We start from the raw sequence: 17,394 nt of genomic DNA, 5'->3' as shown, positions 1-17,394 counted from the left end.
AAGCCAAACAGACCTCCTGGTGTAGACATAGAGAAATTCAGAAAGAAGGGAACATCAGTGAATAAGGGTGAGGGGCTATTCTGACTCATGATCTCACATTTTAAAATGCAGTTCATTCCTATGCGTCTTAATCAATTAATCAGAAATTATTATCATTTATGTGTGTTGTTTTAAAAATGATTAATGAAAGTCAAGTTATAGTGTGATATATTGTAGAATTGACTCAAGGTTATCCGCTGTCACTGCCTCACAGGTCAAAACACAATCTTCCCTCCTCGCTCTCGCCCTCTGTCCTCCCCCCCTGCAATGTAAGTATAAGTAAAGAGTCTTTATTTATCTTTTAAGATAAATACATTTAAATGGTATAATCTACATTACTAGTCATTACTACTGTACTCAATTCAAAGATGTGTTAAGATTACAGTACACATAGAAAGCAAATTAGGTGCATTCGATCCTGACTGGTTTGTTTATTTTATTTAACAAAAATCCATTGAGGAAACTACTTTCACACCACAAAAAGTATTTCCCCTGTTGCTTCCACCAAGTTTCCTTCTATATATCTATTAATCTCCTATTTCTGGTCACAAAAGGAGTCGACTACCGGACCAAAAGAAAAGTTCCACTCAAGTTGTAGTTACGCACGCCCCCAAAGGTACGTTTATTATTGATAAGGATGCATGGGTCAGTCTTTAAAATCATCAAACGACTATACTTATCAATTCTGACAGTCACTAATTCAGCATTGCAAAAATTACAAATAAGAAAAAAGTTGATAAAAATGACCTGTTGCATTTTTACAGGGCATGCTGCACAGAAAACGGAGGTAAGAGCTGCGGTACTTAAATTGGACTGTTCTGTCGCAGGAAGAATAATGTGAGAAAATACTTACCTCAGCGATCCGAGATCACTGAGAAGGACAAAGAAACGGTAGGGCTTGAAAATCAACAAAACAGGCCATTATGGAATTCTATGCCTAAACCTTTTGACTTTCAATCTTTAACAGGAAAAGTTACAGGATAAAGAGATGAAAACGCGGAGGAGAGCTGGTGAGACTTCAGTAAAAACACAGTGAATCTGAAGAAGGACTATACATCCTGTACATGGTGTCGTACTTATGATGATGAGGATTCTCACTGTAGGCCCAAACAGGACCCCAAAGAAATCAACAACTCAAAAGCAAGGAGGAGAGAAAATAGAACAGCAACAAAAGACGAGAAGAAAGAATCACAGGAAGATCAGAAACTCCAACGCGCCAAGGAGAAGAGGGAGCATGAGGCCAAGGGGAAGTTCAAGGTCAAGTAAAAGACACAAAACAATTCAGATGAATATTATAATATGATAGAAACTCAGTTATATTTTACTTTAACATATTAATGTATGTGCTTAAAGTTTGAAGGGGAAATCAAGTAATCTACCGGGAGAAAGCCCAGCAGGACGGCAGCGAAAGAAAGGGCGATCTGGCTCTGAAGTGCGGAGAGGACATAGACATCGTCCGGATCTTTGGCAACCCGGAGGGACGGTGGCTGGCCAGGGACAGTGAGGGATGCTATGGGTGTTCCAGGCGGCTGACCACGGACACACACTCTTACACATTCTTGTGCTGGTAACAATGTGAGGTAAGGGTATATACACCTAAGGACCCAGAGTTTCTGGTGCACTTCTAAACCCCAAAAAATTTAATTTTGGAGAACGGTCCTCACAAGTATAGTTAAATACACACACACACACACACACACACACACACACACACACACACACACACATCTTTAGAAACCTTAAGAACAGCACTATGAACTAAAACTATTCAAAACCTTTTAATTATTTTGAGGACATTATTATGAGGTCAGAGCAAATGCACCTGGTTTGTGAGGACCCATGTTTTTGGTGCATTCCTAAACCAAAGAAATTGTCATTTTAGAGACCGGTCCTCACAAGTATAGTTAAACACGCACGCGCGCGCACACACACACACACACACACACACACACACACACACTCACACACTAATTTAGAAACCTTTAGAACAGCACTATGGACCAAAAATATTCACGGGAAAAAAATATTATGAGGACATTATTATGAGGTCAATATTAAGAGGAAATATGATCTTGGATTATGAGGGCACTAAAGCTGTCCTGACAATCCCATTTTCCGAATGTTGGTGGGTATTCAGGTCCTTTAAAACAATAAATGCACACACACACCCTTTCACATGCAGACACACACACATGCACGCATGCACACTTTAGAAACCTTTAACCCAGCACTATAAACTAAAAATATTCAAAACATTTGAATTATTATGAGGAAATTGTTATGAGGTCAGAGTAAATACACCTGGTTAGTGAGGACCCATGTTTCTGGTGCACTCCTAAACCAAAGAAAATTTCATTTCAGAGAGCGGTCCTCACAAGTATAGTTAAACACATGCACACCTTATAACAGTTGGAAACTTCCCAAACTTGCCATGGGGCATATGTATTTTTTTTTTTTATGAATTCCACATGCTTTAGGCTGGAAATTTAAAATCTATCATTCTATTTCAGAAGGATATGTTTGAGTCTGACAATCTAAAACAACAGGTGATGAAAGAGGTTTGGCCTAACCAGTTTGGAGAAGAACCAGGGCTTTATGAGTTTATAGAGATCCAAAATGATGTCTGTGAGTAAGTAAAGTAAAAAAAAAAAAAAAGCTCAATTTGTTCAAACTATATGTTGCCTGGACATCAGCAACGACGCTCTACCGCTTTCAGTCATATGATAGCAAACATTATAAGTTGCCTGTCCACATTGGGCTTTTTTAATGTAATCGAAAATGAATTATCTGATGTGTTAAATGATCTGTCTGTACAGCAATTACATTTCTGCATCTTTTTTGTCCTGTTGATAGTGGGATAGCTTCGAGCAAAGTATTAGGTTGCACCAACTCGCATGTTTGCATAAAAATGTCATTGTTAGAATTCAATGAAAACCCAACTTGACCGGTTTTGAATTCGTTCTCCCAGCCCAGGCCTATATGGAAGAAAGTCTCACGCTTGACCACCACCCAGTGGTTGACACGAGTGCTACAACCACCGTGACCCTCCCCATCAAAATGTCCTACGTCTTAATAATGCTTCTTCACTTTGAATGTTTGCAATTGCAGTTGTGTGTGTGTTTTTTTAGAGAGCATGTTCTTTTTATCAAGTTAATAAAACGATCTGTCGATTAAAAACAATAAATTTATTTATTAAATGCATTCATCACAGCAGCAAGATTTTCAGATGGCTACGTCACATTGATCCGTGATTCCATGTAGGTTTCTCTGCACTATTCAGGATTAAATAAAACATTTTTCACAATATATTTCTATAGTTCTATATGTTTCCATATGTCTACGTAGCTCTACATTTCCATTCTCTCTCTAGGGGTAGGGCCTCTTGTCTATGGTGATGCGGGATAAGGTATGTTGAGGCACCCCGCAACAACAGTGTATTTCCAAGGCATGGGATTCATTTAATTTCTCATCTTTTATTGGAAATGGGTTATTTTTGTTTTCCAGACTGTTTCTACAAAAACGTGTGATCTGGTGTTACATTTTATACTGGAAATGAACATTGTATATTTGTATTTTATATTTATATATATATATATATATATATATTATTTTACTGTGCATTCTCCTTGCTTTCAATATCCAAAAAGATGCTTTTAGCCTGCTGAGCCTGTGCTCCCTTTCTTCTTCTTTATTATGAACAGATAGATTGAGCAGCGCACACCGAAACAATATGCAATAACCATAATAAAGTGATCAGAATATAAAACTAGGAAAACGTGACAACATACATGAAGTCTCAAAATGAACAACAGACCTCTGTCCAAAAATGGGCTTATGCCGTTACCGCTGTGACGACGTTGGACCCTCCAGTGCGCCGAGACCGCTGCCGTCCTCGGGTCAGATTCGCCGCCTCGTCCCCGGCGCGATCGACGGAGACCGATCTGATCCGGAACCTGTGAAACGGGACGATCCTCCGCCGCCGAACAACCCGCAGAGAGAGAGACGACCCCCCCCCCCCCCCGTCTTCTCGCGAGAAGACACGAAGTTTCCGGTGTTGTGTATGTACCTGGAAACATGGCGGCCAGCTTCCGCGGCCGTCCCATCCGAAGTCTCCGGCTGCGAGGTAAGCGTGGAAAACTCGCCGTGGTGTGACAAACATTATCGGGATGATTCGAAAACAGATGTCCTTACGTACGCAATGACCCCGGTGTGTTGTCCCGCAACGCCGGCGATGTCCTGTTTTTTTTGCCAGGTCGGAATGACAGCGGGGAGGAGAACGTACCGCTCGATCTGACCAGAGGTAAGCAGAGGCTAGCTAGCATGCTAAGCTAGCGCTAGCTAGCTAACAAGCTATGACGACGCTCTGTTGTTTTGATTGTCCAGAGGGCACGACTGCATATCATTTATCCATCATATCGTCAGTGTATGAGTCCTGCGGGGTTTATTAATAGCTTTGTAGGCAGTTTCCATAACAGCCGTTCACTAATGTACAGATTTTTTTTATGTGCAGATTTTATTTTCTATATATGTGTATACAAACTGGCACAATTTCCTATTTTTGACATTGTGATTTGTTGCTGCAGAGGTTTGTGGTTTATTGTTGAGTTGTGGGTTTATTCTATATTGACTTTCTCTATCTTTTTGGTTATTTGTTTAGGTAAATGTTTACGGCCAAATTCTCTTTGTATTTTTGGTAATGTTTAGGTTTATTTCATATTGCCAAATTATTTGTACTCTTATTCGTATAACTTCATTATTATTGTCAATTGTTATGAGCTGCTGTAACAGCACAGTTTCCTTACGTTGATGAATACATTTATCTATCTATATAAATACCATTAAGACAGACGGGCCTTTCTTATATTGCCTTCAAACATTAGTGGCAGTCTGGCAAGATGCACACCACAGGCAGCATCCCTCCATCGTGATGCAGTGTAGCTCTAGTCACTACAGACAGAGCTGTCACGACTCTTACATCACCTGATTTGAGCAGATCGTGATCTGAGACTGTCTACCTGAATTTTTCTGTTTCTGTGTTCAATGCCAATAATATGGCTCTTCTGCAATAGATAGGCATCTAAATTGTTAATCACAATTATATGTATAACAATTAACTGTCAACTAAAGTTTCTTGACTGAAAGCCCTAACTGGGAAAATGTTTTTAGATTCAGATTTTTAGACAATTTTACTGCTGTGAAGTAATGTACCTTACATTGCCCATAGCTATATGCTAATCAGCTGCATGTCGGCTCATCCTTCTTTGTACGTTCCGTTAGAGGACCATGCAATATTAAAACGGATCTATGTGACGTATACCTGACACCTGGCAAAACATCTGAAAACGATCACTGAAATAGCTGACATCGTCTCCAAAATAAGATGTTTTCAATTAAAATGCATGGAATCGCTTTTTGGCAGATTCTGCTTTCTGTGCCTCCTCTATATCCTTGTCACAATCCTAACGAGCCCACACACATCTGCTTGAAAACACGGCTGCTAGCCTCAGGCTCTGTCATTTCACAGCTCAGGTCTGTTTGTAGTTTTCTACCTAGAATTATCCACTGACACATTCACACTTGTGAGTAAAGGGAAGGCCTCGTCATTTTCTTAGAACATGCTCATTTCTCTTTGTTACAGTAACTTCATTGTGTTCAGTAAAATGGTATCTTTTCTGGTATCCTTTCGATGTTTTTACATGAATTCTCTACCCGATCAAAAATATTTAACATTGCTTTCATACTTTAATACTAAATAGAATCAAGAAGCAAAAAGAGGCACTTAGTGAGCCTTTTTCCACCCTTTTAAAAAAACAGAAACACAACCTTTGTTTTAAGAGTATGACCTACAACCATGCTCTTCCTGTAACACATCAATTATGGTTCATTGAAGAGTATTATGGCAATAGAGAAGTACTTGTCTTAGTTACATAGTATTTTTTTTTCCTTTTTTTCTGCAGAACCGTCAGACAACTTCCGTGAGATCCTACAAAATGTGGCCAAGCCCCACGGAGTCAGTAACATGCGCAAACTGGGTCACCTGAACAACTTCATAAAGGTAAATGCTGTTAAATCTGGAGCGTTTGTTTTGCTTTCCTGCAATTTGTTTGTACAGATTTTTGTGATTTGGATCGTACAGGATGTACCAGCGGGTAGGAGGAATAGTAAGCTGTGTGTACTGGGGTAAGGACTGCCGTGCAGACATTGACCCGCTGTGTTTAGACATGTAGAGATTAATTGTCCATATTCCTCCTCGACCGTAGCATTAGCTGCTGACCTCTCCTTGGTCTGCTCTTCATGGGTGTAGCTGCCAACAGGCGTAGCCATCATTGTGATGCTGACAGTGAGTGAAATAGGACCTCTAGGGGCGAGAATGCTCTTTGACTTGATGTGTGTTGAGAGCAGCACTCTTTATAGTTGCTCTTATGAGCTGGTGGCACCGTATTGTTGTAAAATGTGCTTTTTTTATTTTTATTTCTTTACTTCACTAAGGCTGCATTATTATCATGGGTTATTAATGTATAGGAGGCTCTAGAACAGGGATGTCTATCCTTAGTGAGAGTGGGAGCTGCTTTGAGAGGTTAAGAGGGATGGGGATCCACTTGGTTTCATATACATTTGGTATGTTAATATAGCAGTCTTCTTGTAAATTGTGCACGCACAAATATGGCATACCCTATATACTGGAGACCACTGCTCTAGCTCTTTTGAATTCACATTGTAATAGTTTTTGAAGCCCTTCTACTAGTATTGTCAGAACTGTTCAAAACAAGAAATCTGTTTGTCTGTCCCATATCATCATCACCATCTTCACCAAACACACTAACTTGTTTGCTGGATTAGGTTTGTCTGTCATGTCATCAGCCAGAAATTCACTTGACCGTCAATTACCTGAAATCAGCAATAAACTTCAACTTTAAAATACCAGATATAAATAACAGTATATACATTTTGAGTTAATGTAAACTGAAAATGAAATCACAATGCTCAAAGGTGAGTTCTGCAATTCCAGACAGTTCTTGAGCTAAAGCAGATTCTGACGTCGGGAAATGGACGTGTGTGTGTGTGTGTGTGTGTGTGTGTGTGTGTGTGTGTGTGTGTGTGTGTGTGTGTGTGTGTGTGTGTGTGTGTGTGTGTGTGTGTGTGTGTGTGTGTGTGTGTGTGTGTGTGTGTGTCATTTTCTTGCTGGTGAAAGTTACAGGAGCACATGACATACAAACACAAGTTAAGTTATCATCATTGACCGTCTTCCATGCTATGTTCAAGGACTTCTGGAGAAACGTTTCAGTTTGCGCCACTCTCACTCGTCACTTGAGCTTTGTGCACCGCCCAAGGAGGGGGCGGCGGCGACGACTACGACGACAGTGCATTAAACATATGGGGGATTTGTTTTGTGCGTGTCCAATTATAATTTATTATTTCGAGGTCTGTCCCCAACTCCGATTGTCAGTCGAATCGGATTCAGCTGTTCAATGTGAATATGAACTGGGCACGGCTGTCCATGATCGGGGCTTTGTTCAAGTTCAAGAGATTATTTGTCACATACATATACATACGGTCATACATATATGCAGTGAAATGTCATGACACCCGCTCTAAGCTCTATAAACTCTAAAAATACAAAAAAATACCAAAATGTGCGTAATCGACACAAGGTTCACGTTCGTGTCCGGATGTGGACGAATAACACATTTATAAAAACATATTTGTGATATTTTATTTGTCATTGAAATCTTATCCCTGTGCATTTTTGCAAGCTTATATCCGTTTTATCCTGTTATTGTAATGCACACTGACTAACAAAAATATACTAGTGCCTCCCACCCGTTGGTTAACCACTATACCGCAGATATACGTTGCTTTTCACCACAGGAAGAAAAAAAAAAATCATACTGTCACTGTGTGTGTGTGTGTGTGTGTGTGTGTCTTGGAGCTACCGATTCCTTATAAGGATCCCAGGACAGTGAGGGCTGACCTAATCCCCCTGGAGAGTGTCACATGCCCCCCTGTCCTCTTTCCCGCCGCCTGCCTGGGCCCTGACGTCTCCACTAGTCCCAAACAGCCCCCATGCAGCTCCATCCGCCCACCCACTCTGCTCCGTGCTTCCCAGCACAAGGGAGATGAGATATTATTTCAGCCCCCGAGCCAACTCTTAAACTCAGTTTTCGTGTCATGAAAGCAATAAAGACCCATTCATAACCCTTCATTTTGTAAGGGATGATCCCTCTTAAAGTTTCACATGACCAAATGGGCCATCAGCTGTCTTAATTGCCATCGCAATGAATTCTCTCATGGAGGCTTCTGCCCTGACCTTTACGCCATATCAGAGCGTGGCTTCTGTATCAGATAAGTGTGTCAGATTATCCTTATATTGATCCATTTCTGTGTTGCAGCTGCTATGCAGTATCGGCCACCACGAGGACAAATTTGGGTTTACGTACGAGGAAATCATCATTTGGTAAGTAGCGTTTTGGAAACAACCGACGATTAAAAAAAATGACACGTTCAACACTTTGGATAGTGTTTTGTTCCCCAAATTGTCACTCGACTGTGTTTTGCAGCCGAGTGAAGTTATCGTTTCCAGCCAGACTCGCATCTGATTGTTTTGCAATAGTCACGGAATGGAAATCTCGATACTAAAGAATACCCGAGGTGGAGATTGTGATCACCTCTACAGGGTATTACTTGGTGGTGTCTTGTGCCGACTGCATGAATTAAGTCACCAGAATCACAGCAAAGAATAAAGTCTGTGGCGCTGAGACTCTAGGGATAACGCAGCCAGTTTGCCTCGCCGGGGAACAGCAAATTTGAGACGCATAATTGACCAGTTGGATTTGCTAAGCCAAGCAACCCGATTTATAACCGAAAAGAAATACCCAGGTTTTCAGGGCTTACCTAAGCTTGTGCCTTGCGTCCACAGTCTACGGCTCGCTCTATTGAACGAGGCAAAGGAGGTGCGTGCTGCTGGACTGAGGGCGCTGCGCTACCTCATCAGGGACACCGGCGTGCTGCAGAAGGTCCTCAGACTACAGGTGGACTACTTGATAGCCAGGTGAAAAAATGCCCTGAAGCATCTCGTGCAAACACACAAATTGGATGATAATGGCTATTATGTTTCGTGGCATTGTGCTATTTTCCTGCCTGTTAGTAGGGTCAATTAAAAAAACCTGATTGTTCCCAATGTTTTGATTCAGGTGCATCGACATCCAGCAGAGCAATGAGGGAGAAAGGACTCAAGCTCTCAGATTAGTCAGAAAGGTAAGATAGTAAATGCCCTCAAACTATTCTCAGACAGCCTCCATGATTATTTTTTCCCTGTCCCATGTGGGCTGTCCTGCAACCGTGTAGACGGGGGACGGGACTAATTTAAAAAGACAAGGCTGTGTTGCTAAAAGGAAGTTGCCCTCTTTGCTGGCTGTTTAGGCCTGATGCCAGCATGGCCACAGTATGCTCACTGGTTTAGTTTAGCGTTAGTGTCAGTGTGTGGAAGTTTTTTTTTTGCAATTCTGTGGTTAAGGGTATTTATAACTTTCTGTAGTTTACTGTAAACGTTCTCTCAGTTTCGCTCTGGGACGCACACGCTCCCGTGCCCACTTAGAACCAATCTTGTTTCTGAAAATGACTACTGATCATACAGACACATGTATTTAATACTCCATATAATGTTTTTGGATTCCTTAGCAAAGAATAGATTTTTACATAAAAATTCTTGGGGGGAAAAAAAAAAAAGCCTGTGTCTGTGAACACTTCAATGCATTGTACGTTGTCCGAGCACTTTATTTTGAAAGTGCAGCTTTGCAAAACAGATGGGTAATACTCAGTTTTGATTCTCGTCAGCGTCTTGTGACTTTTCTTAGGATTGTTTGGACCCATTGGGGAGTAATTTGGTCATTCCATTTTTTTTTTTTCCCCACACTCCTCTCACTATAGATTATTACCGTCAACGCCATGCTGTTCCCCACCTCAATTGCTAACTCTCTCATCGCCGTGGGAACGGATGGGCTACAGGAGAGGGACCGCATGGTTCGTGCTGCCATCGCTATCGTCTGTGAGCTGGGTGAGCATATGATTTCAGCCTCTAGAGGTGGAGACATTGATAATTCAAACGTATTCTTTGATTCTGTGACTGGGGATGAAGAGAGCAGGTAAAAGTGCATTGGTATTTTTGAATATGAATGCAGTTTATTGCCAGGGAAGTTAGAATAAATGCTAAGCTTAGAACCCCTGCTCACACACTGCTACGAATGAGGGCCTTTTTCGGGGAAAATTACTAAGCCACCAGACAGGTTGTTTGCACGGTAGCGCTCTCGTTATCAAAGTGAAATCGGGAATTCTGTTGCGTGGCCCGCGAGCAGCTCTGAAGAACCCAGAGGTGGTGGCCAAGCGCGGCGGGCTCAGCACCATCCTGAAGAGCGTCATAGACTGTCAGCTGAGCCGCATCAACGAGGCCCTCATCACGACCATCCTCCACCTCCTCAATCACCCACGCACCCGCCAGTATGTGCGGGCCGACGTGGAACTAGAGGTACTGTGTACACACACACACACACACACACACACACACACACACACACACACACACACACACACACACACACACACACACACACACACACACACACACACACACACACACACACACACACACACACACACACACTCTCTCTCTCTCTCTCTCAGATGAAGCCAGAGTTAGTTGACAATTGAGCCAGTGGACTGGGAGTCAGTCCTGTCGGGATTAGCAGGAGGAGGTTGCTGTTTTCTTTCTCATGGAGGTCACAGTGATCAGTTACATCGCCCTCTAAACAACCCCACAATACACACACACACACACACACACACACACACACACACACACACACACACACACACACACACACACACACCCTGTCTATAAACAGATACCTGGGATGCAAGCATCTCATATGATACCCAGACCACGATTTTGCTTTTCTTGCTTTAAGAAAAAAGGGTTTTTTTGCAATTTTGATATGTGATAAAATTCTGGGTTATTGTATTTCACTTTTAATAAGTCGGTTTTGCATGTGGCCTTTTTTTGCCTTCCAGCAAATCTTAGCACCTTTCACCGATTTCCACTACCGGCACAATGCAGACACTTCTGAAGGGCAACTCAAGTGAGTGTGTGTCTATTTTAGTGATTAATATCCATAATATCCATCCATTTGTTTTGTTTTTCATTTTGCTGTTTATTGTTTTAAAAACGTTGCTGTATCAGTGTTTTAGCTCTAAAATATTCTTCAAATGCGGGGTAAAAAATTGAATTGTCATTATTATTACAATCATCCCAGTGTTGCTGTTTGTTGATTTATGTGTGTGCATGCTCCCAGGGATGACCGGGAAGCCCGTTTCTTGTCCAGTAGGATGGCTATAGTGGCCGCCTTCCGCTCCTGGTCCGGTAAGTGTGCGCTCCACACGACCACATGAATGTCTCATGTACTGCCTGCCTGCCTGCCTGACTGACTAGGTGGTTTATAGACAAGTTAACGTTAAGCTTGCAAGCTTTACTGTCCCCTGTGTTGCATATGTTCCGCAAACCAAGTGTAAAGTCCCAAAGTATGTTCAACAACATGGCTTGAAATGTTACTGTAAAAACGCTATTTCAGTGTTCCTTTTTGAATGTGGACATTTTGACAGAAATGACACCCACTCTTCTGTTTGTCAGCTGAGCTTACAAATGGGCAAGAATGTGTGTTTATCATTCATGTGTATTGATTACAGACAGGTGGTGCTTGTTGGCTATTATTTCAATCCTTTCTGCAGCAGATTGTTGAGGCTACATTATTGGCATGCTAAATTGCAAGATACTTATATTGTGACACTTGTATTATTTAATAAACAAAACATTGTTGCAGCGGTGAACGCTTATTTTCTATTATCATGGGAAAGCATTTTGAAATAATTACTACACAGGGTATCCATTAGTGTTCCTTATCGCAATGCATTTGCTTCTCATAGATTTTTTTAAATATTCATTTAGAACGTCAAATAGACATAGTAGTTTGTTTTCAACCACAGAGTAGGTGTTTGTGTATATATATATATATATATATATATATATATATATATATATATATATATATATATTTGCTTCTTTCAAATTCCAGGGATTATCAACCTATGCAAGACAGGAAATTCTGGAATCCAGTCCTTAATTGGTTTACTCTGCATACCAAATATGGAAGTTAGGGTGAGTAATTGATGTGTTGATTGTGTTGACACTCAATGTTGTTCCAAGATTGAATGTGATTTTTCAGTATCTGAATTGTCCTTCTCACTTTAATTTATCAATAACCAAGTGTGTGACATAATTGTGAAAATGGAAAGCAGTGCAGCGTCTTCTGTCTTCTCTGTGCACAGTATTTGTCTTTTCCGAGCATTTAGTTTATTTTGCTCAAAGAGGTGAAACATTAAACTGCTTGTCTTCAAAGGGCTATTAGAGTCATTTGGAGCTACTTTTTTAATAGTTTGAAAATACAATTTTGGCTTTCAATCTGTAACATTACTATACTGTCTTTTGCCCTGCAGAAAGGCTTGCTGGAGGTGTTATATGAGATATTCAGGCTTCCTTTGCCAATTGTCACTCAAGATTTTACTGAAGCACTTCTTAGCGTTGGTAAGGAAAACTGGCGTCTTGCCTTCATGTCCAGTCTCACGTTTTTCCATCAGCATCTTTGGTATTACTTTGCCTGCAGTGTTCACATTATGTACCAGTGCAACAAACTATATCTCAAAGGGGACATGTATGACTGGCGATGCTTTCCTTATTTCCTTCAGATCCGAGCAGGTTCCAGGATAGCTGGAGGCTGTCGGATGGGTTTGTTGCGGCCGAGGCCAAAGTGATCCTCCCCCATCGGGCTCGATCCAGGTGAGACTTCTGAGATTACTGATGCAATCGAAGAAAAAAAAAAAAAAAACAACATAAAAATCCACATTGTCATGAATGGAAGACATGTCCCTAATTTTACAGGAGCTAAACTAGTTGTGGTACTGACCTTCTCGTCCGAATCTGAATTGGAAAGATAGACAAAAACCAGTATTCCTTTAAGTCAGATATCATGATTTAAACAACCGAATAGTCCCATTGTAGAGAACCACAGTTGGACTCCATCATAGGATTTTGCAATCGGAAGCAGATATTGTGTCAAATTCCTGTTGCTTGTTTTTTTTATATATATTTACAGTCTTCACAGAGTTAAATGGAATCTGTTCTGTGTTTGGTTTCACAGGCCTGATCTGATGGACAATTACCTGGCTCTGGTCCTTTCTGCCTTCATCACTAGCGGGTTGTTAGAGGTGGGCCGATACTTAGGAAATTATGGGCATATTCAGACCTGTCGTTTGTTTGCTTTGTTCCGATTCAGGGACTAATATGTTGCACTTGGACCTTGGTTCAAGTCGTGTTCACACTGCAACGCCTAAAGGCGGACCAAAACTAGTAAACAAATGCCACGCGCTTGCAAACAGTTTTGTGATTGGTCAGAATTTTCTGGGACTGTATAAGGGGCAGGCGCTCAAAAAAAAAAAAAAAAAAAGAAAAGGCACATGGACCCCATCTCCGGTTCTAGGCATTTTGCAGCTCTGGGCAAATGGAGCGGCACAGCGGAGCTGCTGTGCTCATATCGCAGGTGCAACGAGGTTCCTGAGGTGCTCCTCACGAATATATCTTGCCCAGACAATCCACTACCTCAACACTCATTAATTAAAAAGAAATAACGTGCCTAGTAAGCAGGGCACCATGGGGTCCATGGGGCCGGTTCTCGGACCCCCCCCTATTACATCTGAGTTAAGGGACTGTCTTAAGTCCTTACTGGATACTGTTAGAAAAAAATCTGCGTTCCAACTGTCAGGACAGATGTCTCCCGTTGCTTTCTGTCGCTATGGGACTTGATTTAATAAGAACTGGATGTTTTTGTGTAAATACTTTACTTGTAAATAATAAATCTTGCACTTCTGGAACGGGAAGACCGTATTTGCAACATTACATGAGGATCAATGCGCGCGGGAACCCCGCCCCGTGCATGCCCGCGCCCCTGATAAAATCATATAATCCAATAATAACCCAATCCAACAGGCTATGGAAATTTTGCACGATCGCCCAAGCCTTGTTGCTATGACATACAGTTTTGAGCGAGCATCAAGGCCAAGTCCTGTGTACGTGCCTCTGCTGCGCTCCTCTCTCCTCGTGCTCCGCAGACCATGTGGCGGCGAGCAGGGCGCATCCCTCTCTCTCCCTCTGCGCATACATGTGTGCGTGTGTATCCCATTACAGTCCGCACCTTGGACCCGCCTCCATACTGCTCTGCTGATTAAGGAAAGCGTCCCATCGTGCATAGTGTATACAGTACAACAAGTGAGTTGTATCGGTTTGTTGGGTCGGTTGCATTCTCACTGCAAACTAACTGATCTAGCCAGGTCAACGCTCCAGGAATTGGAACAAATGCTCCAAACGCGCTAGGTGTGAATCCCCTATATTCCACTGTTTTGCTGACTTATTTTTTGTTGTCAACTAATGAAGTCAGACACAGTTTAATATCTGCCAGTAATACAGTGAGGTGGATTTTCTTGAGCGTAAACTTGTGGTCAACAGCTTGAGGATGAATGTCTGTATTCAAACCACATCCTTCCTCTTTTTTGTATCGTTCTAGGGTCTCGTTGAAGTGGTGACCAGCAGTGATGACCTCCTCGCTGTCAGAGCTACCATCCTCTTGGGAGAACTCCTCCACATGGTAATGAAAACCCTCATACACATACACCATGATTGTTAATTAACTATGTTTTTAAATGCCTAATTATTACTCCCCCCCCCCCCCCCCCCCCACTTCCTCACCTTTTCTGTTTAGGCAAACACCATCTTGCCTCATTCCCACAGCCATCACCTGCACTGCCTTCCCACCCTCATCAACATGGCAGCCTCCTTCGACATCCCCCAGGAGAAACGACTGTAAGTGCCGGCACTGATACTCAAACTTCACTTAGACCCTCAAGGGGTCTAAAGTTAGTGATCAGTTGTGCACACATGCAACATCCCTCATGTTTATTTTTATTGTTATTATTATTATAATTATTGTGTGTGCGCTCCAGTCGTGCGAGTGCGGCGGTCAACCATCTGAAGCGCTTCCACGAGAAGAAGAAGCGGGGACTGAAGCCGCACAGCCTCTACCTGGACCACATCATCCGCAAGTCTGTGCCGGTGCACAACCGCAGAGAGACGCACACGCGGGCACACAGGGACATCTACGCCATTAAGGTACGCCAAAAGTGCCAGGGTTTGGAAGCAGCTTGAACCGTCACACCGACTCCCGAATCGATATTTACATTTCATTTGTTTACATTCTTTTGTGTTTTCTATTACTCGGCTGCATTGATGCTACTCAGTTTCTATATTGTGTCAGAAGGAAATGAAACTTTGAAATCCCGACTGACTTGGCTTTTGGAGTTTGTTATCTTTAGAAGTAGGACTCCTGGGTGGACAGAGTCAGCTTTCCGTGGTCTAGTATTGACGCAAAGTCAAATCATAATATTGGATTGCAATGCTTACTTGCTTACTTACAATGCAATATATACAATATTTACTTGCATTACAGAATTGGAAGAACTGCACAATTGCAATGCTTGATGCGAGTATTAAGTCGGGAGGTCTCCATGTCCCTAAAATGATGCATGTAAACGGTGATCTTTAGTGATGGATGTGCATGTGTGTTTATGTGTAGGACACAGAGGAGGCACTGATGATGAACCTCAGAGACAGTCATATTCTCAACCACAAGCAGAACCTGGAATGGAACTGGCTTCTCATCGCAACCATCCTCAAGGTAAGACCTTTTTTCCCCACACAAACTCTATAGAGTATATGAAAACCTCAAAACACGTTTCGGACATTCGTTCACATCATCCTGATTGTATTGTGTGTATATTGTGTATTTTCCTCTCACAGTGGCCAAACGTAAACCTCAGGAACAACAAGGATGAGCAGATGCACAAGTATGACCCTCTCATTTCAACCCAACCGGCTACAACTAAGAAAATATATATTCCACTAAAGTTTCTGAGGCTACTTCCTAGGGCTGGGCGGTACATCGATATAGTATTGATATCATGATGTGTGACTAGATTTTAGGGCTGCCCCCAAATAGCCGACCAAACGTTAGTCGACGAGAACAGTCTTGATCAAGATACTTGATTTTGTCCATATCACCCAACCCTACTGCTTCTCCTGCTTTACCCTGTCTTAATCTGTCTGGTGTCAGGTTTGTGCGCAGGCTCCTGTTCTTTTACAAGCCCAGCAGTAAGCTGTACGCAGGGCTGGATCTAGATCACTCCAAGGCCAGACAGCTCACTGTGGTCGGCTGCCAGTTTGTCGAGTTTCTGATGGAGTCAGGCGAGGTCAGATAACGACCAAGACACACACACCCACATCCTTTAAGTGGATTTAATCTGCTCGTCCTATTACTGTGTTACTTCTTCCTCTTACCCCTCTTCTACCCTCCCCCCTTCACCCCTTCAACCTGTCCCTAGGAGGGCCAGGGCTACCTGGAGGATTTGGTGAGGGACATGGTGGCGTGGCTGTCCCTCTCGTCGGGGCTGAAGCCGGAGCGTTCCCTGCAGAGCAATGGCCTGCTCACCACGCTCAGCCAACACTACTTTCTCTTCCTGGGGACGCTGTCGGCCCACCCACACGGGGTCAAATTGCTGGAGAAATGTGGCCTGTTTCAGTGGTAATGCGGGGGGCTGGGGTTTAAATATGAAAATAAACAGTCTTCCAAAAAGTTCCAAGGGAAAAAATGGCTGAACCTCCTCATAATTGTTTTTCTCCAGTTGAAATTTTGTTTTTGTCCCTTCTCTGTCTCTGCAGCCTGCTGAACCTGTGTTCATTAAAGAATCAAGACGCTGTGTTGAAACTGGCTGTATCCATCCTGGATTACAGTCGAGACGGCTTGGCCAGGGTCATCCTCTCCAAAATCCTCACTGCGGCTACAGACGTAAGACAGCCGCTGAAACACTACACTGCGAACACACGCGCGCACAGTGTGTTCTCATCCTGTGTTGATTCAATCACTGACCTTCTCCAAACTGGGACTGAAGTAACCTTTCCCCATCGTGCCGCCCTCCCTCTCTCTTGCTGTGCAGACGTGTCGACTGTACGCCACAAAGCACCTGCGTGTGTTGCTGCGTGCAGGTGTGGAGTTCTTCAGCAGCTGGGGCATGGAGCTGCTGGTCACCCAACTCCACGACCACAGCAAGGCTGTGTCCATGGAGGCCCTGGACATCCTGGACGAGGCCTGCGAGGACAAGGTGACCATGAGGGCTGTAGCTCAGCGTTAACTAGGAGGATCTGAC

At 42.7% G+C, this 17,394-nt stretch overlaps 1 protein-coding gene across 1 annotated transcript in view; it reads left to right on the top strand.

Moving 5' to 3' along the window:
• The first annotated feature begins 4,086 nt into the window (after positions 1 to 4,086).
• The window catches only part of LOC307232583 (rapamycin-insensitive companion of mTOR-like), a 30,474-nt gene continuing 17,166 nt past the window's right edge, over positions 4,087 to 17,394 (top strand). Inside the window, exons 1-23 of the mRNA XM_080003669.1 lie at positions 4,087 to 4,162; positions 4,292 to 4,339; positions 5,997 to 6,094; positions 8,430 to 8,494; positions 8,957 to 9,088; positions 9,231 to 9,294; positions 9,967 to 10,093; positions 10,392 to 10,561; positions 11,104 to 11,171; positions 11,385 to 11,452; positions 12,162 to 12,244; positions 12,583 to 12,670; positions 12,832 to 12,922; positions 13,284 to 13,350; positions 14,703 to 14,783; positions 14,898 to 14,998; positions 15,139 to 15,304; positions 15,768 to 15,869; positions 15,992 to 16,038; positions 16,305 to 16,440; positions 16,573 to 16,772; positions 16,910 to 17,036; positions 17,185 to 17,349. Of these exons, the coding sequence (XP_079859795.1) occupies positions 4,114 to 4,162; positions 4,292 to 4,339; positions 5,997 to 6,094; positions 8,430 to 8,494; positions 8,957 to 9,088; positions 9,231 to 9,294; positions 9,967 to 10,093; positions 10,392 to 10,561; positions 11,104 to 11,171; positions 11,385 to 11,452; positions 12,162 to 12,244; positions 12,583 to 12,670; positions 12,832 to 12,922; positions 13,284 to 13,350; positions 14,703 to 14,783; positions 14,898 to 14,998; positions 15,139 to 15,304; positions 15,768 to 15,869; positions 15,992 to 16,038; positions 16,305 to 16,440; positions 16,573 to 16,772; positions 16,910 to 17,036; positions 17,185 to 17,349 (2,343 nt within the window). The 5' untranslated portion in view covers positions 4,087 to 4,113. The remainder of the gene's footprint in view (positions 4,163 to 4,291; positions 4,340 to 5,996; positions 6,095 to 8,429; positions 8,495 to 8,956; positions 9,089 to 9,230; positions 9,295 to 9,966; positions 10,094 to 10,391; positions 10,562 to 11,103; positions 11,172 to 11,384; positions 11,453 to 12,161; positions 12,245 to 12,582; positions 12,671 to 12,831; positions 12,923 to 13,283; positions 13,351 to 14,702; positions 14,784 to 14,897; positions 14,999 to 15,138; positions 15,305 to 15,767; positions 15,870 to 15,991; positions 16,039 to 16,304; positions 16,441 to 16,572; positions 16,773 to 16,909; positions 17,037 to 17,184; positions 17,350 to 17,394) is intronic.

The sequence above is a fragment of the Zeus faber genome (genome assembly GCF_960531495.2).
Source record: "Zeus faber genome assembly, chromosome: 7".
NCBI classification, from domain to species: Eukaryota; Metazoa; Chordata; class Actinopteri; order Zeiformes; family Zeidae; genus Zeus; species Zeus faber.
Note: the sequence above shows the minus strand (reverse complement) of the source record. Positions and strands in the feature narration are given on the sequence as shown.